The sequence below is a fragment of the Benincasa hispida genome, chromosome 5 (genome assembly GCF_027475165.1).
Source record: "Benincasa hispida cultivar pf3 chromosome 5, pf3_genome.v1.1, whole genome shotgun sequence".
In the NCBI taxonomy this organism is placed as follows: Eukaryota; Viridiplantae; Streptophyta; class Magnoliopsida; order Cucurbitales; family Cucurbitaceae; genus Benincasa; species Benincasa hispida.
In genome coordinates, this window is record NC_143482.1 from 776364 (window position 1) to 801947 (window position 25584).

At 31.0% G+C, this 25584-nt stretch overlaps 1 protein-coding gene and 1 long non-coding RNA gene across 2 annotated transcripts; both read left to right on the plus strand.

Annotated features, from left to right (window-relative positions):
* The first annotated feature begins 4331 nt into the window (after positions 1-4331).
* On the plus strand, positions 4332-5543 carry LOC120078485 (uncharacterized). Its single transcript, XR_005482022.2, has 2 exons — positions 4332-4581; positions 4924-5543. It is a non-coding gene; the product is annotated as an uncharacterized LOC120078485 (long non-coding RNA).
* A 13901-nt stretch (positions 5544-19444) lies between these two features.
* Positions 19445-24037, plus strand: LOC120078251 (bifunctional pinoresinol-lariciresinol reductase 2-like). The gene is made up of 4 exons (XM_039032476.2): positions 19445-19873; positions 21346-21586; positions 22156-22359; positions 23673-24037. The coding sequence occupies exons 1-4, from the start codon at positions 19544-19546 to the stop codon at positions 23834-23836; spliced, it is 939 nt and encodes a 312-aa protein (XP_038888404.1). The 5' UTR covers positions 19445-19543; the 3' UTR covers positions 23837-24037.
* The last annotated feature ends 1547 nt before the right edge of the window (positions 24038-25584 follow it).

Below are 25584 nucleotides of genomic sequence, written 5' to 3' on the forward strand. Positions count from 1 at the left end.
ATTCTCTAAATGGAGCATTTCCAATACAAGTTCCATTTAAATAAAATGTTATAAAAGTTTCTAAAAAGAACAGTAATATACTATAGGCAAAGATATAATTAAAATGTTACAGAAAGTTAAAATTTAAATATTATAACATTATGATTTTTCCAACTTAAATATTATAATATTCATGATTTAGGACCAAATTTATAGTTTTAACCCAAAGATAATTTTTTTAAATGAATAAATAAATAAATATAACATAAATAAGAGACTTTTCTTTGGACCATTTGATTTAACTACAGACGAGTTGCTATTAAAGTTACGTAAAAACAATTCACTGATTAAGATATATCATTTTTTTTTTAAAAAAGAAATAGAGATTTGAATCTATTGCTCTCAAATACTGTGTTAGAAAAAGAAAGCCCTAAAACAATAAATTTTCAACACCTAAACAACCACAATTAATCAACTGATGGAAACACTCAACTTAGATTTTAAGGATATAGCACCGTACCCAATAGATTTTCTTTGAAGAAATGTTAATAATTTCTTAGCAATTATGTCATTATGCTCAAATTGGCTTTGAGTCTATTGAGTTCATAACCTTTTTTTTGAAGTGCTAGAATAAATTTTAGCATTGGTCTTGAAATTAGGCTTGAAATTCTACATTTAGAATATAGATATATATTTTCACAAGTTGAGTTTGTATAATTCAAAATTGAGTTAAAATTTATGTTTTGTATGTGAGTTTACTCTATCACTCACCTTATATAAGTTTATGTTTTTTTTTTTTTCTATATATATATTTATGAGTATTCGGACTAGTTTACGCTCACCTCTACTAATCTCCGAGACAATCCACCTCAAATTGGCCTACAACATTTTGGTATCAAGAAAACTCATAGAATATCAAATCTTAAGTAGGTGGTCACCATGAATTAAACCCATTATATAAGTTTATGTTAACGTCACATGTTATAAAAACTAGATTTATGATGTCACCTTTTATTTCGTAAAGTGAAGACCTATAATGATATTAAAATAGGTAAATTGAAAATCCTACCAAATACAAAGTTCTTTGACCAAACACACTCATAATGCAACTAACAATGCCATTAATCCTTAATTTGTTTAATTATTATGTTTTAATTTGGTTGGTCACCTAATAATCTCTTGATAATAACAACCCAAAGTGATATAAAAAGAAGCTGCTTTGAAGACAATGGAGATCTTGACATGTCTTGCACTTGAGGTTTAGCTTAATTTCTTGGCCATCCCAACAACTTTAAATATATATGATCAAACATATATTTATTTATGTTTTATTTTCAGGTAAAAAAATAGAATGCAGGTCAATAAGTATAACAATGATTAATTTTTAATCATAAATCAATGAATAAATGTGAAAAAAAAAAAAAGTCTTGGTAAAAAGATTCCCATCACCACAGTTATTGTGCTAAAAAAATTGTAAAAAAAATTTGATTAAATTTGATACAATTATAAATTTTGAGTTTTAATTAAAACAATTTCTGAAATTGAGAGACAAAGTTGATTTTTTTTCTTTATTAAATTTGCATATAATCAGTTTAAGATGAGATTATTTGACCCATTTTTAGGAAGTCTAAGTACATAATTTATACCCTTAAACTTTGTGGTTGTATAAACTAAAATCCTAAACTTTTGTACATTGAACTTATGTAAGTGTATGAATTTACACTCATGTATAATAGTATTGATTTCGACCAATGTCATGGGAACTTATAATTTGAGTCAATTAAATTTCTAAATTTTTATAAGTCAATCAATTTAGACCATTCATTACGATTATTTTTTAAAATCATCTATGCATTAATTCTCAAATACCAGTGTAGACTTCTTCAAATGCCAGTGTTACAAAATAGATTAGAGTAAATGTATATGGATGATTTTCAAAGAAAAATCTGACTAAAAATCCAAGATCAAAATTTAAATTGTACAATTATGTGTTTGAGGATTTAAATTGACGCAAGTTTTAAAAGTTATGAATATACAAATTGATATTTTCTTTAAAATATAATTATATTTTCGGGTGAAAAAGGTATTTTTTATATTTTTTACTTTTGTAAAAATAAAATAAAGGACACATGGCAAAGCTAAATTGGTCACTATATAGCTAAAGCTTCTAGAAGTTTAGACAATAATAATAGCGTCATTGAATATCTTGGATGCCCATTTTGATCCAAAATTCACATGGCAGACATTGGCAATAATATATTTTGAATATTGTTATATATTTAGTTAATTCACTTGCTTTTAAATGGTTGGATGTTTCTTTTGTGAGACCAAAATGATGCTTCAAAGGAAAAGAAGCCCACTAATTTCTTTCATTTTGTCATTTGATATCTACATCCTTCCATGGTTGTTGATTACAAAGTCCAATGTATTGAAAAAGGAGCAATGTTCTTTAATATATATTGATCTAATAATTAGGGATTAGGTGGCATAGGTATGTTTTAAGAGAGTTTGGTTGCTATAATTTAAAATTTCTTTTTCTTGTTGACTTTTACTATAAAAAAAGTTGTTGAAAGGCTTCTAGTGCTTTTTTTTTTTTAAATTATATTTTCTTTAATATGTAATGATATTAGAGCACATTAAGAAGGGAGAAAATTTTTTATCATCTTGGAAGTTTGAGTTCGATGTCTATTTACTCGTGGTTTTGAAAGAAATATTTTCAAATCTTAAGGAGTTATTTGGAGCGCTGAGTTGAGTTCTGAAATCTAAAACTGATATGACTGTGGAGTTAATATGTTTGTAAACTTAGAAAGTCTGTGTTTGGAATGTAGAGATGTTTAGTCCGAGATAAGAAATCTGTATTTGAGGTGCAGAGTTGAGTTATTAAGTCATGAGTATCAAGTGTAATTTCTTTAATATAAAAAAGTACGATTTTCTGGTAGTTATTATTATTTACTAAAACCTTTTGTTTAACCCTTCAGTTGCATACATATATATTTCTAAATTTGTAACACTCAACTGAGATGTCAACTTAAAATCTTCACATATATTTTACAATCTTTTACATGTAATTATTGTACTTGAGGTAGGAAAAAATACTCTTGTTTCATAAAAGAACAAAATTACAATATACTTTCATATTTTAGTGGAATGTATGAGGTAATATGCACAAAAAAAAAGTAGGCATCAAGGAATTTAGGGTTTTTTATTGCATCTTATGTCAAATTGTAGAGTAGAATTTATTATGTATGTATGTTGGTATTGGGAATGCAATCGGAGTTCCACATTGACTTGATAAGGGTTGAAGATGGGTATATAAGAAAAGACAATTATGTCCTCAACAAGTGATATCGAAGTGGCATCAGGTTCTAGTTTCATCATGTTAGTAGAATTCTCGTGTGCTGAACAAAGAAGTGAAGAGCCTAAAAAAAGGAAGTCATGATAGTATCCATCCATGGTTGGGCTTTCTGACAAACATTGAAATGTTTTTCATAAAGCCATTTTTGCATTTAAACACCTTTTATAAAAATTGTTTAAAATAAATTTACAAATGTGGTTGGTTATATTTTCTCAAAGGTGTTTTTATACACAAGTTTGTTTGGTTGGACTATAAGTCCAAAATGTTTCTATTAATGTTAAATTACCATGTAAGATGACTATTAAACACTATAAACTAATAATTTCAATTTTAAATTTAAAAACACTTTCACCAGCCAAGTTTTTCTTTCCTTTTTGTATATGATCAATTAAGTTGGTTGTTGGAGTTAGTCATTGGAGATGATTGATGGAGATGGTGGTCAGAGTTGATCGCCGAGGGTAATCGTCAAAGTTTGTCGTTGAAGAAGGTAGTCGCATGGAGTTGGACGTCACAGGTGGTCATTGAAGATGATTGTTGGAAGTGGTCTTCGTCAAAGGTGACCATCATTGGAGGCGGTTTTCGAATTTTGGTCACTGAAGGTGATCGTTGAGCATGATTCTAGAGTTAGGCGATAGTAGTCGCTGATAGTGACTATTGTCGGAGTTGGCCACCAGATCTGTAATTAAGAAAGAATAAGGAAATGGAAGGCTAGGTCACCAATTAAATAAAATCCAAAAATTATGGATCTGAGTTTAATTAAAAAAAAGTTTAAAACATTTTAATAAAAATGGTAAAATTAAAAATAGAAAGGTAAAAAAAATAGTTCTTTTTTCATGTAAGTGTGATTACCCGAAATGGCTCATCCAACTAGACAGACAGTGAAGGTGACAATGCGTACGTGTGGTGGAAGATTCTACTTCCACCACAACCACGATGTGGAAGTTACATTTCATGCCTTTGATATATACACCCTATTGACAATGCTAACTCTTCAAATGTGGGACAAAACCTCTCCTTCTGTTTTCTCCCTCTCCTTCTGATACTCACAGACGAGACTCAGATCTCTAAGAATTAGTGTGTGTTAAAGGGAAAAAATCACTCTCTCTCAGATTTTTTTTTCCCATTATTCTCCCTTAATCCAAGATCAAGAAGAGGGGATCCCACAATCCCGCCTCATCAGATATGTGAGAGAATACCAATGAAGACTTCTTGGAGGTGTCGTTGATATCCAACAAGTTTTTTTTAATGTATGAATTCCTTTTAATTATTTTTAATGTATATGTTTAGCCTAGGTTTATTTTCCAATGCTAATTTTGTTTGATATTAAATTAGAGTTAGATCTATTGTTTTTCGCTGTGCGGGGCTTTAATCCTACAATTGATATGAGAGTAGGCTCTCTTTTAATATTAATATTTTTATTTTTTGCATTGGTTATGGTGGGATTAAATGCATTATAAATGTTATTTGGTTTACTGTGAACTGTGTGGGTTTAATTGGCCATAGATTTACATTTTTTATATGATTTGATTATGTAAGGGCCTGCGTTTTGGGCATTTTAATGTAAATTGAGTCTATAAGTCCATGTCCAGAATTAGGTTGAAATCGATTGAGATCAATTTTGGCCAAAAACGGAGGAATACAGTGGCTGCAATTCGAGGAAAAAAAAAAAGAAAATTGCAAAACGGCGGCTGCAAAACGGAAGGGCTGATGTTAGCTGATGTCAGCGTGACGTTAGCCCCGATGGTTCCCGCGCGGACTAGTTCAAGAGAAGATTGGTTCGTCTAGTTCGATTTCTGACGTCAGCTTCACGTTTAGGCTAATGTTAGCATGACATCAGAAGGTGCGGGTCATCTGGCCGGTTTGGCTCACGGGCGTGGTTCGACCTGACTCGTTCGGTCGACTCGGTCTGGACGCAATTTAGTGATTTATCAGTCGGTTCTTTGACTTTTGAACCTGGTTTGACCGGTTTGCGGATAATTCAGCGATTTTCTGGTCCAGTTCAAGCGGTTTTGGCCTGGTTCAGTGTTTTTTCAGCCCGGTTCAAGCGGTTTTCACCCATTTTAAGTTTTTTTTTTTGCATGGTTCGAGCTCTTCTTGTCCGGTTCGGGTGCTGTTGAAAACGACATAGGATAAAATTAGTAAAATTAATGTAATTTTTTGCTTTAATTTTATTCTAGGAGCCAATTAACTGATTCATTAGCTATTTAAATGCTTTATGGATGTCATTTAGATATGATCCCACCTTAGGTTAAACATATTCATGCATTTTTATATTATAAATGTTATAATATATAGCTTATGCATGATAGATTAATTTCTATTAATATAATTATTATATTATTTTGAAATTAACAAAGCATGAAGCATGTAATTACTTAGATAAATATAAAGAGTTAAATTTATTATAAAGTTTCAAGCATACTTAATTGTTTTCCATGTTTGAATTAATATAAAGTGTTATATTATTATATGAAAATCAATATTCATTAAGCATGCAACATCCATAGTATTAATGTAATTGTTATATTAAATTATGGAATGCATGTTATATGGTTTGTTTATTAATTAAAACCATAGAAAAACATGACTATAGGGCTAATTATTAATTTTTTTAAAATTAATTATTAGAAACCATCAATCTATAATCAAAGAATTGCATGCAAATATTCGATCATAAGGTTAATAAATTTGTTTTAAAATATTTAAAATTAATTAGACCTAAGATCAACTTCTAATAGGATTAGATTTTGTTATCTTAGTTTTTTTTTAAAAAAATAGTTTTAATAAACTAAGTAGGAAAACCATTACTATGATTATAAGGGAACTCTATTGGTGAAGTTCTGTCTAAGGCTGGGGGTTTTTAAGTTGACGATTAACGAAACACCTCCTACCTGGGAACTGACCCAGAACCTGAGTTGAATTAATCATAGTTTGATGTTAGCATGCATTGTCACTAGATTAATTAAAGGAGTTTAATTCACCTAGAATATATATATATTTTATAAGTGTTATAATAAGAATAGACTTAGGAAGATTACTTAGCCGATTTTATCTAAGTTAAATAAACCCTAAAATTACGGTAGGACACTTTAGTGGAAAAAAAATAACAAAATGAGATATTTAAAATCATGTTTCTCTCCTACGTCCGTATATTCACATAGTGAGATCCATACTCAGTTTAGTATCACCTTAAGCGCGGTCTCCCTTCGAAAAGTATTTGTATGGGTCAATAACAAGATGAACGGGAGAATTGTCTATAGTAAGTGGGAGCGGGACACATGTCAATGTATCTCTCGGTCTCCGCCCCTAGGTCACATCATGAGATTCTTATGATCTGCCTGCATGTTGTCCTGGAGCAACCATCCTTTCGTAGGGTCTGATTATAGGATTCGGAACATCGTGAACTCCTAGAAAGGATAGGGTTTTTTAGGTTAATTATCAACAGTTGTTTTTCTTAACGGTAGCCTGTTGGTACGTACCATTGGGATCTGAAAATGGGAGGTTTATACTTACTGGGATGAGTTAAATGTGTTAACAAATCCTTGACCGAACAACGGTGGCTAAAGTCTATAGGAATATGAGTTATTCTGGTATTAGATTTATCTTAGAATTGTCTCATTTTAGAGGATGAATAGTTGATCACCCTTCGGTGGCAGTTATACTAAACCTCTGAAGCATCGTTGCAAAACTGGTCAATAGTTTCTTAGGGATCTTTGATTACTTGTTTTGCTGAATTTAATTGGATTTTATGCATTTATTTGATTATGTGATGGGTTAAGGCAAAGATAACTAATACAATCATTGTTTATTTTCAGCAATGTCTTCCTTTATAAAGCACTACTTAAAAACGAAAAATTAACCGGTGAAAATTATTCTACGTGGAAGTGCAACTTGAATACGATTCTTGTTGTAGACGATCTTCGGTTTGTCTTAACAGAGGAATGTCCCCCGGCCCCTGCTCATAATGCATCCCAAGCAATAAAGATTGCTTATGACCACTGGACAAAGGTAAATGAAAAAGTCTGAGTCTATATCTTGGCCAGCATATCTGATGTCTTGACCAAGAAACATGAGGCTATGGTCATAACAAGAGAGATTATGGAATCTCTCCAGGAGATATTTGGACAACCGTCCTACCAACTCTACCATGATGCCCTCAGTACATTTACACTTGTCGCATGAAAGATGGCACATCTATTCGAGAACATGTCCTGGACATGATGATCCAATTTAATATTGGAGAGGCAAATGGAGTAGTTATAGACAAGCGTAACCAGGTTGCGTTCATCCTAGAATCTCTTCCGAAGAGTTTTTTCAGTTTCACAGTAATGCGATGATGAACAAAATTCAATTCAACCTGACTAGTTTCCTGAATTAGCTACAGTTTTATTAGTCTTTTCTGAAAAACAACGGACAAATTGAAGGAGAGACAAACGTTGCCCATTCCAAAAGAAAGTTCCAAAAGGGTTCATCCTCTAGAATTAAAGTTGTATCTCAATATTCTGCTTCTAAAAATATTCAAAAGAAGAAAGGAAACAAGGGGAAGGCTTCCACCGCTGCTACTAAGGGCAAGGGAAAGGCCAAGTTAGCTGATAAGGGCAAATGTTTCCACTGCAATGTGGATGGACACTTGAAGAGGAACTGCCCTAAGTACCTTGCTGAAAAAAAGAAGGAAAAAGAAGGATAAACTGATTTACTTGTTTTAGAAACATGCCTTATTGAGCATGATGAGTTTTCCTGGATACTTGATTCAGGAGCAACTAATCATGTTTGCTCTTCTTTACAAGAAATAACTCCTTTTAGCAGCCGGAAAAGGGTGAGATGATGCTCAGGGTCGAAATGGGAGATGTCATTTCAGCTCGTGCAGTGGGAGATGCAAAGTTGTTTAATGGAAATAAATTTCTTTTATTAGAAAATATATATGTAGTTCCCAAGATAAGGAGGAACTTAGTATCTATTTCCTGTTTATTAGACCAATCGTACTCAATTAATTTTTCAGTTAATGAAGCATTCATTTAAAAAAAAAATGGTGTACATTTTTGTTCTGCTAAATTAGAAGGCAACTTATATGTGTTAAGACCAACTGAAATAAAAGCACTTTTAAATCATGAGATGTTTAAAACTGCCAATACTTAATAAAAAAAGGCAACGTATTTCTCCTAAAAGTAATAATATCTATCTTTGGTACTTAAGACTAGGTCGCATAAACATCGATAGGATTGGTCGTTTGGTAAAGAATGGTCTTCTAAATGAGTTAGAAGATGATTCATTACCACCTTGTGAATCTTGTCTTAAAGGGAAAATGTATAAAAGACTTTTTATTGGAAAGGGCTATAGGGCCAAAAAACCATTAGAGTTGATACATTCAGATCTCTGTGGTCCGATGAATGTAAAAGCTCGAAGAGGGTACGAATACTTCATATCTTTTATAGATGAATATTCAAGATATGGTTACTTATACCTAATGGGTCATAAGTCTGAAGCCCTTGAAAAGTTCAAGGAATATAAAGCTGAAGTTGAAAACCTATTAGGTAAAACAATTAAAATATTTCGATCTGATCGAAGAAGAGAGTACATGGATAAAAAATTCTAGGACCATATGATAGAACATGGAATCTAATACCAACTCTTTGCTCATGGTACACCTCAGCAGAACGGTGTATCAGAAAGGAGGAATAGAACCTTGTTAGACATGGTTCGCTCGATGATGAGCTATGTTCAATTGTCTAACTCGTTTTGGGGGTATGCAGTAGAGACCGCAATACACATCGTGAACAATTTTTCCTCGAAAAGTGTTTCTAAAACGGTTTTCGAGATATGGAAGGGGCGTAACCCACTTTGCATTACTTCCATATCTGGGGTTGTCCAACACATGTGCTTGTGACAAATCCTAAGATTGGAACCTCATTCAAAGTTGTACCAATATTAGATTTGATACTGCAATCAAATCTTTTTTTGGTTTTAACCAAAACATTGATGAGTCTTGTGTTTACAAGAAGATCATCAATAATAAAGTAGCTTTTCTAATACTTTATGTGGACGATATCCTACTCATTGGGAATGACGTAGGGTACCTGACTGACATAAAAAACTGGCTAGCAACCAAATTCCAAATAAAAGATTTGGGAGAGACACAATATTTTCTTGGGATCCAGATCATCAGAGATTGTAAGAACAAAACGCTAGCGTTATCTTAAACAATGTATATCAACAAGATATTGTCTAGATATTCAATACAAAACTCCAAGAAAGGTTCGTTGCCTTTTAGACATGGGGTTCATCTGTCTAAGGAGCAATTTCCTAAGACACCTCAAGAAGTTGAGGATATAAGACGCATTCCCTATGCCTTAGCTGTGGGTAGTTTAATGTATGTCATGCTTTGCACTAGGCCTAACATATGTTTTGCAATAGGAATGGTCAGTAGATACTAGTCCAATCAGGGTTAGACCACTAGACAATGGTTAAGAATATCCCCAAGTATCTTCAGAGAACGAGGGACTACATGCTAGTTTGTGGGCCTAATGATTTGATCCTTACGGGATACACGACTCTGACTTTCAGACTAACAACGATTCTAGAAAATCTACGTTAGGGTCAGTGTTCACTCTTAATGGGGGAGCTGTAGTTTAGAGAAGCATCAAACAAGAATGCATAGCAAACTCCACTATGGAGGTTAAGTATGTAGCTGCTTATGAAGCAGCTAAGAAAGCAGTATGGCTCCGGAAGTTCCTCTCATATTTGGAAATTTTTCCAAATATGGACTTTCCCATTACGCTATACTGTGATAACAGTAAGGCTGTAGCCAATTCGAAAGAACCCCACAACCATAAACGAAGAAAACATATAAAAAGGAAGTATCACCTCATACAAGAGATTGTGCAACGAGGAGATGTTATTGTCACCAAGATTGCTTCGGAGCATAACATCGCTGATCCATTTACAAAGTTTTCTCGGCTAAAGTGTTTGAGAGTCATCTAAAGGGTCTAGGTTTGTGATACATGTATATAGTATAATCCAGGGCAAGTGGAAGATGTGTAATGGGTATAAGGATGCCCTAGTTTATTGTGTTTGTATATTTACTTTCCATGTAATGTACATTATACATTTGACATTTCCAACTTTGGATTATTTTTATTATATCCCACTAACTAGAGTTTTAGTTCAAGTGGGAGTTTGTTGGGTTTTTACCCTAAAACTCGTTGATAGTCAATGTAACTTTTGACTGTTCATTAATAAATTACTATTAATGTTTTTCAATAAAACGTTATTATTTAATATTATGTTAATCATGCCTAAATAACTCTAATCCAATAAACTAACATCCTGGGTTTTTGTATGAGTCCTGAGCTGTATGTGGAGACATACAGAAATCACTGTTCAAGATACAAATTAAAGGGTCTATAGTATAAGGATAAGGTTGGGTACCTTATCCTGTAACACTATGGATACGACCTACTTTGTATTTGATACAAACAAAATGATTCAACATGTTCGTGTAGGAGACATGTGAGTGAGGGTATCCCATGCAATGAGTTTGCATGAAATTAGACTGTGAAATAGTAACCCCTAACTGTAACACCGTTAACTAGTTAGGTTTCTATTTCACTAGAATGACCTAGGCAACTTAGTCTCAATCCTGAGTGAGTTATGAACTCCTATTCATGAGGGATTGTCCTTTGATTTGTATGGGTGAGAGTGGCTAGTTCGCCGACTCAATAAATCTATCATTTTGGGGATAAAAACGAGTGGATAGCTGGGAATGAAATTTCATAAGATGGAATTCACTCCTTTCCGGGTCTTGAACAAAGGACCCTACCCTTTCATTGGCTCGAGAGGGATTTCTGTTTGTTAGTTGGACTAGAAACATGTTGTTCATTAGATGAGCACTGGTACTTAAGGATGTAGAAGTAACCCATGGGTAAAACGGTAATTTTGACCCAGCTGGTTTTACGAACACTTGTGAAGGTCTAACTTGCTATTATTAGTCTATATCCGTGGACACAGTAATATATCTACAGTGAGAAGAGTGCAACTGTGAATCTATAGTAGAATGTACCCACACTAACAAATATTGATTAACTTGGTTAATGAATTTAGTCAATTAATCTCATATCGTTGGAGCTTCTAATCTGTAGGTCCATTAAGTCCCACTAGCAGCCCATTCAAAGATATTGAGGAAATTAAAGTAATTTGAATCGTTCAAATTAACTAAGGAAAAATAATATAAATTAAAGTAATTTGATATATTATAATATAAATTTATTTTTGAATTTGATTTAAAAATTAATTTATGGGGGAATTAAATATTTGAAGGATTTCAAATATTAATTTTAATATGAATTAATTATTTTAATTTAATTATATTTAATCAAATATGATTTGATTAAATTAATTGAATTAAAACTATAGATAATATGAGAAAAAGATAATTGAATATGATTCAATTATAAGATTAAATTAAATATGTGATATTTAATTTAATGATTAATTAATTGGAGAATTAATTATTTTAATTTAATTATATTTAACCAAATGTGATTTGATTAAATTAATTGAATTAAAACTATATATTATATGAGAGAAAGATAATTGAATGTAATTCAATTATAAGATTAAATTAAATATGTGATATTTAATTTAATGATTAATTAATTGGAGAATTAAATATTTTAATTTAATTATATTTAATTAAATATGATTTGATTAAATTAGTTGAATTAAAACTATAGGTTATGTGAGAGGGATGTATTAGAATATGATTCTAATATGCATTTAATTAAACATAGGAGATATTTAATTATTATTAATTAATAATTATTTAATTTAATATTTTAAAAATTAAATTCGATTTAATTTATTTAGTTAAATTAAATATATATTTATTATTATTTAATTAATTAAAATAAATTAAAATTAGATTTACTTATTTTAATTAATAAGTATAATAATAATAAATTAAATTATCTCCCTAAGTTTTCTCCCTTTCCCTCTGATACTCACAGACGAGGCTCAGATCTCTGAGAATTAGTGTGTGTTAACAAAAAAAAAATCTCTCTTAGATTTTTTTTTCCCCATTATTCTCGCTTAATCCAAGATCAAGAAGAGAGGATCCCACAATCCCACCTCATCAGATCTGTGAGAGAATACAAGTGAAGGCTTCTTGGAGGTGTCGTTGATATCCAACAAGTTTTTTTTTTTTTAAGGTATGAATTCCTTTTAATTATTTTTTAACGTATATGTTTAGCCTAGGTTTATTTTCCAATACTAATTTTGTTTGATATTAAATTAGAGTTAGATTTATTGTCAAGAGTGGGGCTTTAATCCCTGCAATAAATATATAACCTATGGTGGGTTTTTAAACTATATGACATACAATATGACATATAATATAGAACATACATCATATGTATATAATAAACAGTTAATGGACCGGGGTCGAACACCTAAAAGGAAAGTTAAAAAGCTAACTACTACAGCATAAGAGTCATTCGGTTCTAATCAGGTGAACTAGACCTTGAACCGTTCGAACCGAACCGCCCTTCAATGAACTCTCTACAATGTTCATGTAGCAAACTTGTTGTACGATGTTGTAGCAAATACTACATGATTGTCTTGCAAAATCTACACGATGTTGTAGCATACAAGATCGTTTAGCAAGTGCTACACGATCGTGTAACTGTAGCTACACAATGTTGTAGAACTGCTTCGTCTTCTTCATTGAAGCAGAGCTCTAAATTCATCTTCGAAGCTTCCCAAGAACAGCATGAGCGACTCAAACAACAAATACAGACTCTTAGCAAAAATTACGCGCAAAACAGGACCTTTACAAACCAAATTTGTAAACGAAATAAAACCTTAAAACTAAGTATCCTATCCTGAAACATCCATCAACAAAACCACATTCAAGTATCTGACAGAAATTTGAATTTTCAGTTCTTGCTGCTTCGACCTTCTTCACTTCTTTCTTCAATTACATCCTAATTGCAACTCTAATGACTCCAAAGAATTACAGACATTTAAACACACATTAAGGCCCATAAAACAAGAGCCAATTACAAGAGTTACAACATTATTGAAAAGATTCAAATGCCAAAACACTAAAAAACTATATCAGTTCACCATTTTCATATAGTTTATGAAGAACACCCATCAAACTCAAATTAAAGATAATTGAGTGCTTAAATCATGCTTTGATACCAATTGATAGAGTATATTAAAATGCATCGAATAAAATCAGAATCAATAAGTACTCTAATTATACTTAATTTGAGTTTAAAACATGCTTCAAAATAACTATTACATAAAAGGATTTGTTGAACACAATATCTTTGATGAATCCTCTTCAACACCATCTAAGTTCCATGTAAAAGTGCTTCAACCTACAAGTAGACCCCCACGAAGATCTTCTATACTATTCTTTTGCAAGGATTGTGTGGTGGAAACACTAAATTGAGCTGGATGTAATAAAGATATGAAGAAGGTTTGAAAGGTTATGATTTCTGCAAAGTTCTTCAAAGAGTTCTTGAGAGTTTAATCCATTATTCAGCTCAACACTTTAATTTATAAAGCTTTCATCGTGCAAATTCATAGCTTGCATGAAGGCCAACTCCTACTTCATGGAAAAATTGGAATTTGGTGAATAAGGTACCTTGCACCATAGTGGAGATCTCCAACTTTCGAAAATCTCCACTTTGAGCTTTCCAAAATGTTTTTGTTTTCAAATTAGTTTTCCAAAAAATTGATTTCTAAAACCAATTTTTAAATAAACTAATTTATTTAGTTTTATAAAATTATTTCAAAACTAATTAATTAAACTTTTCAATTAATTTTGTTAATTTAATATCTAATATTAAATTAATAAAAAAACAATTCCACTATAATGAAATTAATTTCATACAATTAATATTTAAATCATATTTTAAACATTAATCGATCCTCCAATTTCCTTTAATTTCGATAAAATTAAACATTTCAATTATATCAAATATAATAAATAGAAACCCTAATTGAATTTGAACATTTCAAATTCTAAACCTTAATTTCAAATCTCATCAAGAATTACTCAATTTACTAATCCAAATGATGAACTAGTAGAGGGACCTTATGAACCTACAGATCATGAACTCCAACGATTTCTAATTAATTGATTAAACTCTTTAAACTGAATTAATCGTTAACTACCAAGACATTCCACTATAGCTCGATAGTTGCACTCTTCTCACTGTTGATATATTTCTGTCCATTTTAACCATAATCAGTAAGTCAATCCTTCACAAGTTATTTGTATTTACAGTTGGGTCAAAGATTAATGTTTTACCCCTGTAAATACATCTTGCTCCTTAAGCTCCCACTGATCCTCCATTGAAAAATTGACTAATTATAAATCATAACCCTCTCTTCCATGAGAGGGCAGGGTCTCGTTGTTCAAGAAAAGACATCAGCGCTTAAAAGAACAACCCATCTACTAATCCTAAATCGAGTAGGAGTAAATTCTATATTGCAAAGTTATGTCCCCAGTTATCTATTCAGTCTTATCCCTAAAATGGGAGGCTTATTGAGCAGTGTTGTTGGCTTACTCTCACCTATGCAGATCAAAGGACAATCCCGAATAAACAGGAGTTTGTAGTTAGCTTATGATTAAGATCGAGTTATCCTAGGTCATTGAGTTTGAGATAGTCAGCTCTAACAGAAATGGTTGTTTTAAAGAAAAGTGACTATTTTGAGGTCTGATCTTATACAAACCAATTGCACATGATGCCCCCACTCATTTGTCTCTAAATAAATGATTTTTGGATCACATCATTTGTATTAGTATATAAAATGGGCTGCATCCAATAGTGGCACCAGGATGAGGTAACCAATCTCATCTGTATACTTATAGACCATTTTGGCTACATACTAAAACTTGATCTATTTTTATATCGCCACATAAAGTTAAAGTATTCATGTTATAGTCATGGATTCGTTTATTGGATTTTCATAAAAAGGATGCAATATCAATAGTAATTTATTGAATAAAAAACTTAACAAAATTTTTATTGATAAATAGAATATGTTAACAACATTTACGAACTGCGAGTTTAGGACATTCCCAACAATCTTCCACTTGGACTAATACTCCAGTGAGACAAACATATAAATATATAATGTTTACAATGTTGAGAAATAAAGAGAGAAAAATACAATAAACTAAGGCATCTAAAATACTCTTTAACATTCTCTCGCTTACCCTAGATTATGATGCTCGTAGTCTTAGTCTAACCAGGTAGTCCTCGAACACTTTAGCCGAGAGGGCATTCATAAACGGATCAGCAAGGTTGTCTTCTGAGGCTATTTACGTGACTATCACGTCTCCTTGATGTACGATCTCTCTGATGAGATGATACTTTTTTTCGATATGTTTTCCATGTTTGTGAATTTTAGGTTCCTTGGAATTAATAACTACACCACTATTGTCACAATACAGAATAATGGGCAGGTGCATATTTCGAACCACTTCCAAATCTGTTAAGAACTTGCACAGCCACATTGCTTCTTTAGCTGCTTTGGCTTCCATCATGGAATTAGCTATATAACTTTGTTTAATGATTCTCCATAATATAGCTCCTCTGTTAAAAGTGGAAACTGATCCTGAAGTAGATTTTCTAGAATCTATGTCAGTCTGAAAATTAGAATCAGTGTATCTTGTAAGGATTAATTCCTTATGTCCATATACAAGCGTATTGTTCCTCATTCTCCTGAGATATATGAGGACGTTTTTTATAGTCATCCAATGACTGTGTCCTGGGTTAGATTGGAACCTGCTGACGATTCCAACTGCAAAGCATACGTCAGGGCGTGTACACAACATAACATACATCAGACTGCCAACTGCCGATGCATATGGAATTCTTTTCATTTCCTCAATTTCCTGAGGTGTCTTAGGACACTGTTCCTTTGACAGATGAATTCCATATCTAAGATGTAACATACCTTTTTTGGAATTTTGCATGTTATATCTTGACAATATTTTATCAATATAAGATGTCTGAAATAGTATTAAGGTTCTGTTCTTTCGATTTTGAAAAATCTAAATCTCAAGAACATATTGAGCATTTCCCAAATCTTTCATTTGGAACTGTGATGCTAACCATCTCTTTATGTCAGCAAGATAACTTGGAATTTTGTTGAGTTGTCTCATAGCAAGAAACCTATCGGATGTAAGTAGATCTATAAGATCAAGACTCACTCTGATGGTTCCATTGAACATTATAAGGCTTGTCTATAGTCAAATGGTATTCCCAGAAGTATGGTATCAACTATGAGGAAAATTTTGCTCTTGTTGCCCGAATGACTTCTGTTCGAAGTTTATTGGCAGTGGCTACTACTAAACGGTGGTCTTTTCTTCAAACGGATATCAAGAATGCTTTCCTTAATGGCACTCTATCAAAAGTAGTCTATATGAAGCCCCCATCTGGTGTCTCTTCTTTTCCTCAGAAGGTTTATCTACTTCTTCATGCTTTGTATAGGCTAAAACAAGCACCTCGCGCTAGGTTTACAACTTTCAATGAACTGTCACCTAATTTGGATGTCTCTAGTACTCATGATTCAGCTCTCTTTACTCATAAGACTCTACATGACATTGTTCTTCTACTTTTATATGTGGATGACATGATTATCATTGGTGATGATCCTCATGTTATATCTAATCTACAATGCTATCTGGGAAAACACTTTGAGATTAAAGATCTGGGACCCCTCAGTTATTCTTGGTCTTCTGGTCTCATTATATCCCGATGGGTACTTCTTATCTCAGGTGAAATATGCTTATGATCTTTTGGAGCATATGGTATCATTGATGTTGCCACTACACCAACATCATATTCAAATGTCCGTTTAACTACTTTTAATGGTGTTCCTCTTGAGAATTGTACTATGTATAGGAAACTTGTTGGCAGTCTTATCTACTTAACTGTGACACGTCCAGACATTACCTATGCAATCCATGTTTTCAGTCAATTTATGTCTGCTCCTCGCACTATTCGTTTCACTATTATCTTCATATTCTGTGGTATGTTAAAGGCACCCTAGGACATGATCTTTAGTTCTCTTCTCAGTCCTCTTTGATTCTCTCTAGTTATATTGATGCTAACTGGACTAGTGATCCTACTAATAGACAGTCCACCACAAGTTACTATTTTTATTGTGATAATTCTTTCATCTCTTGGTGGCGTAAGAATTAAACTATTGCTTCTTGTTCCAACACAAAGTCAGAATATCGTGCGCTTGCTGATGCTACTTCAAAGGTCTTATGGCTTCGTTGGCTCCTGGCTGATATGGGGGCTCCCCGAGCCTGTGCTACTATTCTTCATTTGACAATTGTAGTGCTATTCAAATTGTTCATAATGATATTTTCTATGAACGAACAAAGAACATCGAGACTAACTACTATTTTGTCTGTCATTATCTTTAAAGTCCCATCCTGCATCTTCAAGCCATATCTATGATCGAGCAACTGACTGACATCTTCACTAAAGCACTTTCCGTACACTTCAGTCAGTTGTCTTACAAACTCAAGTTGGTCTCTACTCTACCATCTTAAGTTTGAGGGGATGTTAATAATTATATAGTTGGTTGGTGTTGTTAAGTTGTTATGAGATTGTAGGCTAGAATATGTGGGTTGTTGGGATTCTCATGTATCTATTTTTGGGTATTCTATACAAATGCCTCTTGTATTTGAGCTATGTACCATGATACTGAAATATAATGGTATTTTCTAAAATAATTTTGAAGAAGTAAGAGGTGGTGGGTTTGGAGATAAGGATTGGTCTCATGGGAATAAGGTTGGTAAGGATGGTGATAAGAGGTCATTGGATTAAAAATAATGATTTTAGGTTCTATTTGGGAATTTAGCAAAATAAAGATATTTTTTCTCTAGTATTTTTAGGAGAAGGCCCCCTGCACATGATGATGATTTATGTTTATTCTTAATTATATCAACATCATATTAACTATAGTGTAATTAGTTATTGATTTTCAAAGATTTGAAGTAATCCTTACTTAAATTTTTGCTCCTGTTTCAAATTTGAAAATCGTATCCCACCTTTTAGAAGAGAAACTCTTTGTTGGATATAATATTAAATTTACATTCACCTATCATTTTAAACTTTTGAATCAATTGGTAATTTAAGATGGTATCAGAACATGTAATCTTAGGACCAATTTGCCTTCGTCTATCATCTCTACATTTTGGATTAGTTGGTGATTTAAGACTCTTATCTTCCTCTTATTCTATTTTTTTCTCAATTTTTTTTCATGATTTGATATTTGATTTGACAATATCTTTTTTCTATTTTTTTCAATTTTTTTTTGTGATTTGATATTTAATTTGACAATATCTTTTTTCTGACAATTTGATTTTTACTTTTTTTATTATAATCTAAAAATTTTAAACAATTAAACATATCTATCAAATAATTTCTTTTGTTATTCTCAGCCATTTTAGTCCTTTTATTTCATAGAATTACAGTATAGGCAACCCATAGCAACTTTTAAGTATGTAGGCAGCATCTATTTCTTTCTTGTTTACATATGTGTATATATAATATATGTGTGTGTATATTTATATATATATCAATTGTTTATTTGCTTTTTTATATGTTATTTTAATTAAAGTTTCTTGAATAGATCACTTCAGGTATTACTGTACTTAAGCTAAGGTTTGCATTCTAGAATATCAGTTTTTTATTCCTAATAGTTTATAAAATCTAAGGTTGAATGATTTAGAAAAAATCCGAACTTTTAGGATAAATTTATTTTAGGTGCCTTTTGAGGGTATTTCTATAATCTACTCATTATTAATTAATTATAAGCCTAAAATCACTTAAAAAAATGTTATTTCTTTTGTTAGCCCTACAAAATTTGAAAGTTTATAGTGTAAACGTGTATAATTTAACCTTAAATTAAGCATATAAAATAATGAACTAAAGATTGGAAGGGAAAAAAAAACTTGTCTTCTCTTCACTTCAAAGAAAAAGCAAAAAAAAAAAAAAAAAAAAAGAGGTTGTAGGTGAGATTGATTTGTCAAGAGTGGAGAACATTTGTAAACAAAAATCATTTTAAACCCCACATTCTCTTCATTTCTTTATTTCTTCCCTCCACCATAGAAAAAAAAAACCCCACATATAATCACTTCCATTAGAGAGAAAGAGAGAGAGAGAGAGAAGAGATATGGGAAAGAGCAAAGTGCTAATAATTGGAGGAACAGGTTACTTGGGGAAGAGATTGGTGAAGGCAAGTTTGAGATTAGGGCATGAAACTTATGTTTTACAAAGGCAAGAAATTGGAGTTGATATAGAGAAAATAGAGCTTCTTTTATCATTCAAGAAAGAAGGAGCCCATTTGGTCTGTGCTTCTTTTAATGACCATAATACCCTTGTTGAGGCTATCAAGCTTGTGGATGTTGTTATTTCTGCTGTTTCTGGTGTTCATATTAGATCTCATCATATTCTCCTTCAACTCAAGCTTGTTGATGCAATCAAAGAGGCAGGAAATATCAAGGTGATCAAATTTTGATTTCATTTGGTTACTAGTTAGTTAGGTTTCAAAATTTTACACATTTAACACTTATTTTGAGTTCACTTCAATTTAGTTCTTAGACTTCAAAATTTACATTTTAACTTTGATTTTTCATTAAATATTCACTTTCAGTCATTAGTTTTAATGTCATTAATTAATTTAAAATAATTATGAAGTGATCTTAATTAATTTTAAAGATAGAAAGTGAGTAGTTAATGAAAAATCGAGGTTAAAAGTCGAGCTTGAAATCTAGGGATAAAATTGAAACAAAATCCAAATATGAAGGATAAACTTTTAGCATTTTGAAACCTAAACACTAAATTGAAACCAAATTCAAAACTGAAAGATTAAATTCCTAACATTTTGAAACTTATGGTTCAAATAGAAACTAGACCAAAAACTTAGGGATTAGAAAAGTATTTCTCCCTTTTTTATTTTTTATTTTTTCAATTTGTGAGGTAGAGAGGTCAAATCTCACATAACTAAATTTTTTTTTCGGTTTTTGAACTTCTCTCGATGGTTTTTTTTCGTCGGAAAAAACTAAATTTCTTATAGTGTACTACTACATGGATATTGTGGGCATTTGCTTGGATTGAAAGAACCAAGAAAAATATAATTTTGTTTATTTGATCTTATTCTCAATCGAGATTGTTAGCGAGAAAGCATACAGAAACAAGTTCATTAAGAAGAAACTATTTGTCCGAAAAATAATTTGTGGTATTTATAGCATTCATAAAAACCCACTTTACAAAGATCAATCCCTCTCTTCAGGATCGAACATCAATTACCATGATTAGATAAACGGCTCATTGAGATAGATGTAAATATTCCAAAGTTATGATATATATTACCACAAGAAGAACATACAATAAAAAAGATATTATTAATTTTTCCCTATTTCCCTTCACGTGTTAAATCTTGGAAATAAAACACTGTACAGCAACCAAGAATAAGAGAGAGTTAAATATTAAAATCCTAACCTATTCATCAAACTTTTAGATTTAGTATTAATTTAGTACTAATATAATTAATATAAATAAAATAACATTAAACAAAAAGTATCATTTTTATGTAAATTCCTCGATCTTTTTTGCTTTAATTTTTTAATATTCATAAAACTACACTTTCATCTATATTTCTAAATGCTTTATATGTTTAGTTCTAGACTTTTTTTTAGACACCCATAAGTATTCAAATATTAAAACAAAAAAACATGTGAAACTTTAAAATTTTAATGACAATGTAATAGATGTCAAAATTTAATGACTAAAATAAGATTTGTGGAAATTAATTTGTATTATTCTCTCAATGGTAAATTGTTTTCCCTTCAACCCGTGGATGTAGTTAACATACTTATAGTGACCATGCAAATCTCTATGTCGATTTTTTTTTGCTTTTTTTATTTTCTTTATTAATCGATTCTATAACGAGATTAAAAGTTATTTTTCTTACAGAGATTTTTACCGTCGGAATTCGGGACAGATCCAGCAAGAATGGAAAATGCAATGGAGCCAGGAAGAGTGACATTTGATGATAAAATGGTTGTAAGGAAAGCCATTGAAGAGGCTAAAATTCCTTTCACTTACATCTCAGCAAACTGTTTTGCTGGTTACTTTCTTGGTGGTTTGTGTCAACCTGGTTCAATCCTTCCTTCCAAAGATCATGTTGTTCTCCTTGGAGATGGCAATCAAAAAGGTTATATACATACACATACACATATATATACATACATATACATCGACTTTTTTAGGTAATTAAGTCGTAAAAAACCTTTTTAACTTTACTCTTGGTTTAAAAAAATATCTTTTATTCTTTCATAATATCACCTTTAAAATTAGTTTTATTTTTCTTTTTTGTAAAATATATTTTTTTTAAATAAGTGTCTATTTGATCTCTAAAATTTCAAAAAGACACTCACAGTATTTTGTTCAAAGCATAACTCCTTATTTGTGTCTTCTTTAACTAAACTTTTTTTTCCTTTTCCCCCCTTCAAATCCATAACTATTTGTTTTAGTGGACGAGGAGATCCAAACTTTTTATAGTACAAAAGAGATGGGAAGATTCACATCACAGTCCACATATTTCAGGGTCGTCATTAATACATACTATATATCAGTTTAGTCATACTCATTTTATCAAGGGAAAGATTCAAACATTTAACTATTTTTCTTGATCGAAAATATGTGTCTTAACCAGTTAAATCGTACTTAAGATTATTTTATACGTAACTTTTTTTATATGAACCTTATGATGAATGGTGACAGCAATATATGTGGATGAAGATGACATTGCAATGTACACAATGAAGACCATAGATGACCCTAGAACTCTAAACAAAACAGTGTACATTAGGCCACCCAAAAACAGTTTATCACAAAGAGAAGTTGTTGACATTTGGGAGAAATTAATTGGAAAACAGCTCACAAAAACCTCCATCTCTGCCCAAGAATTTCTAGCTAATATGAAAGGTGAGCTCTCAATCAATCTCATTATATATATATATATATATATATTATTTATTTTCTCCCTACATATTTCTTTTTTTTTTTTTTTGGTTAAAACATTTTACTCCATGATGTTTTAGATGTTTTATTAAAATAGGTCCTTCTAATCTTAGAATTTGCAATTTTGTTCCTTACGTTTAGCATTTGTAAATAATATGGGTTTAGAATACATTTTCAAGTGCTTAATTTAAAAATAAATCATTTTTGAAGAATTTGAAGTGTTTGACATTTACTTAAAACAATTTTTCAAGTATATTTTAATCAATTTTTATCAAAAGTGTTTAAATAAAAATGAGTTTTTTTAAAAACACTTTTTTTCAAATTATTCCAAATGGGTCCTAAGTATGTACCATGTTGAGCATCATGAGTCAATTTTAACCTTTATGGACGAATGTTATAATTGGAAATTGTTAAAATATGAAGGATTAAATTGAAAATTTTTAAACAAAGTCGATAAAAAAAAAAAAAAAAAAAATTGGTTATACGATTTTACCTTTGAGATTTGAGTTTTGTTTTAATATGAAAATTTACATTTCAAGATTTACACTTTTAACTTCAATTTTTTTACTAAATACTCACCTTAGTCTTTGGCGTTAATATTTATTAATTATTTTAAATTAATTTTGAAGGAAAATTTTAAAATCAATTTTAATAGTGATGAAAAAATAATGAAGCTTAATTAATTATAATTTTTAAATTTTTTTTTTAAAAAATTATTTAATAGGCATTAACACTAAAAATTTAAGAATAATTATTTTAAAGAACAAAACCACTATAAATATTTTCAAATATAATATAATATCACTGTCTATTATAGACAATGTCTATCAATATCTATATTTGTAAATAAGTTGACCCAAGACTGAATATGTAGTTAGTGAAAAATTGATACTAAAATTATAAATCTTGAAACCATGAAACAAAATTATAACAAAACTAAAACTTCAATGGTATACTTGTAACGTTTTGAAACCTATGAACTAAATTAAAATCAAACTCAAACTTAAGGATTAAATTCAAAGACCAAAACGATTTTGTTTTCCCTTTTTAAGAAATGTCACCTAACACTAGAGAGTAAGACATATATATTTAGTACAATTTAGTCTACCTAATGTTTTGTATTATCAATCTCATGAAGGTTCGATTCTTTGGTAAAAAGTAACTTTTATACTTCTTTATTCTTGCATGTAAAATCTCGATAATGTGGTGATTGTGTTGACTTGGACTTTTTTCTTTTATCTTTTTTGGGAAATTTAAACCTTTTTTTTTTCTGAAAGGTCAAAACTATGCGGAGCAAGTAGGGTTAACTCATTATTACCATGTATGCTACGAGGGTTGTCTCGCAAACTTCGAGATAGGAAAAGATGGTGAAGAAGCTTGCAATCTCTATCCAGAAGTCAACTACACTAGTGTGGAGGAATACATGAAACGCTACATTTAAGGGCTTAAATGCAAACCCTAAAATAAACCACAAGGGCCTATATACAAACCCTACAAATAAACCATAAGGCCTTATATGCAAACCCTATAAATCACAACCAATGTCCTAAACTCATATGTTCAATGTCCAAATCTCAAATTTATGTGTATGTTTAAACTCCATTGACAATATTGATGGAAATGTCAAAGTCTCCTTTATTTATTTATCATTGTTGGCACTCAGATCTCGTTCGCTTTGAGTTGCCTTGCGGGTGTCCTAAATGAGATCTCTCCTAATATGGGATTATAAAGAGATTGAGTGTATATTGTTTTGGGTATATTGGGGACCAAAACTTTAAGGTCTCTTTATATACTAGTTCAAATAGAACCTCATACCACAAGATTGATAATATGAACACTAAGCCAGTTAGCTACGCTCTTGTTGGCATATGTAATAGTTTTTTATTTTTACTTTTGAATATACATTAAATATAATATATATTGTAATTAGTGGTTGGGTTTTCATTTAATATTTTTTAATGGTATCCTCCTACTATAAAATCACTATATTGTAGGAGTATTTTTAGGTAAGTAGGTTTAACAATATTTGTTGTATTGCACGTTGCCATTGTTCGTCCGCCGTTGGTTAGGTTTGTCCGATTCTTGATTCCATTTCCAATCTCCAATTTTTCTTATACGTTTTCATTTACTTTCATTGGTCAATTTACCATTTCAATTGTTACCGGACGTATCTTCAACTTTGGGTAATCTGTATCATTCATTTTTGTTTGAGTTTTCGATGGGTATGTTATTGAGTAGGATTTTTTACACTAATAGCCTAATTTAATTGAGAAGGGCTTTCATTTATGTTTTTTATTTACTATATTTCTGGGTCAAATCGGAGATCCTAATTGGGTCCCCAATCGGGGACAGGGAGAGTATCTCCACCCTTTTTTATTTTTTATAATATATATAATTTTTAACATATATATATATAGAGAGGGATGAGTGCGGGACCGTTTCCCAACAGGGATGAGGGAAAATACTCCACGGGGACAATGATGAACCATGATATGTGTTTTGGTAAATCTTATTTGATTTTTAAAATATTTGATGCTTTGTTTTTCATTATATAATGTGGTATATTCGAGATAAATTTTTTAGTTCATTGTTTCACACCTTGTAACTTGTAATATATATTGTGTTACATTCGAGATAACTTTTATATTTCATATATAGTTGGACATAGTTCTTGTTATATTCATATTATAATAAATATGTATATTTATTATATGGCAATGCATATTATATCTTATATTTGTGTTTTGTTATATACCATAGTTTATTTAACATATTGATTGAATTCTACATTATTTTACTATAGGTAATTCGAGTGTCTCTATTTGTCATCTATTAGTATAGGATGTTTCTTATTTGATAGTGTTACTCGGCTAAAAGAACTGAGAAGGTATTGGCTTCTGCGTATATCATTCTAGCCTCCAGGAAACTCTACACGAACCATGTTTCCCATTGCCTTAATAAATACATAGGAAATTAAATATATGCATATTAGTATATATCATGTGTGCATAGTATATATATAACACTAAAGAACAAATACCCATATTAAACTGTATATTAACCACATTACATTAGCCATGTATTTTAATCAGAAAAGAATATACAATAATATTTATAGAAATGAACATATCTAATAAAAGTTTATGTTGAACATATAACTAAACAAAGTAGGTCCTTCTTTCAAGCCAT

Excerpts from the sequence above, each read along its gene's own strand:
- LOC120078251 (XM_039032476.2), top strand. The coding sequence starts at position 19,544 with ATGGGAAAGAGCAAAGTGCTAATAATTGGAGGAACAGGTTACTTGGGG. Across the intron at positions 21,587-22,155 it reads TGGAGATGGCAATCAAAAAG|CAATATATGTGGATGAAGAT; the intron begins GTTATATACATA and ends GAATGGTGACAG. Across the intron at positions 22,360-23,672 it reads ATTTCTAGCTAATATGAAAG|GTCAAAACTATGCGGAGCAA; the intron begins GTGAGCTCTCAA and ends TTTTTCTGAAAG.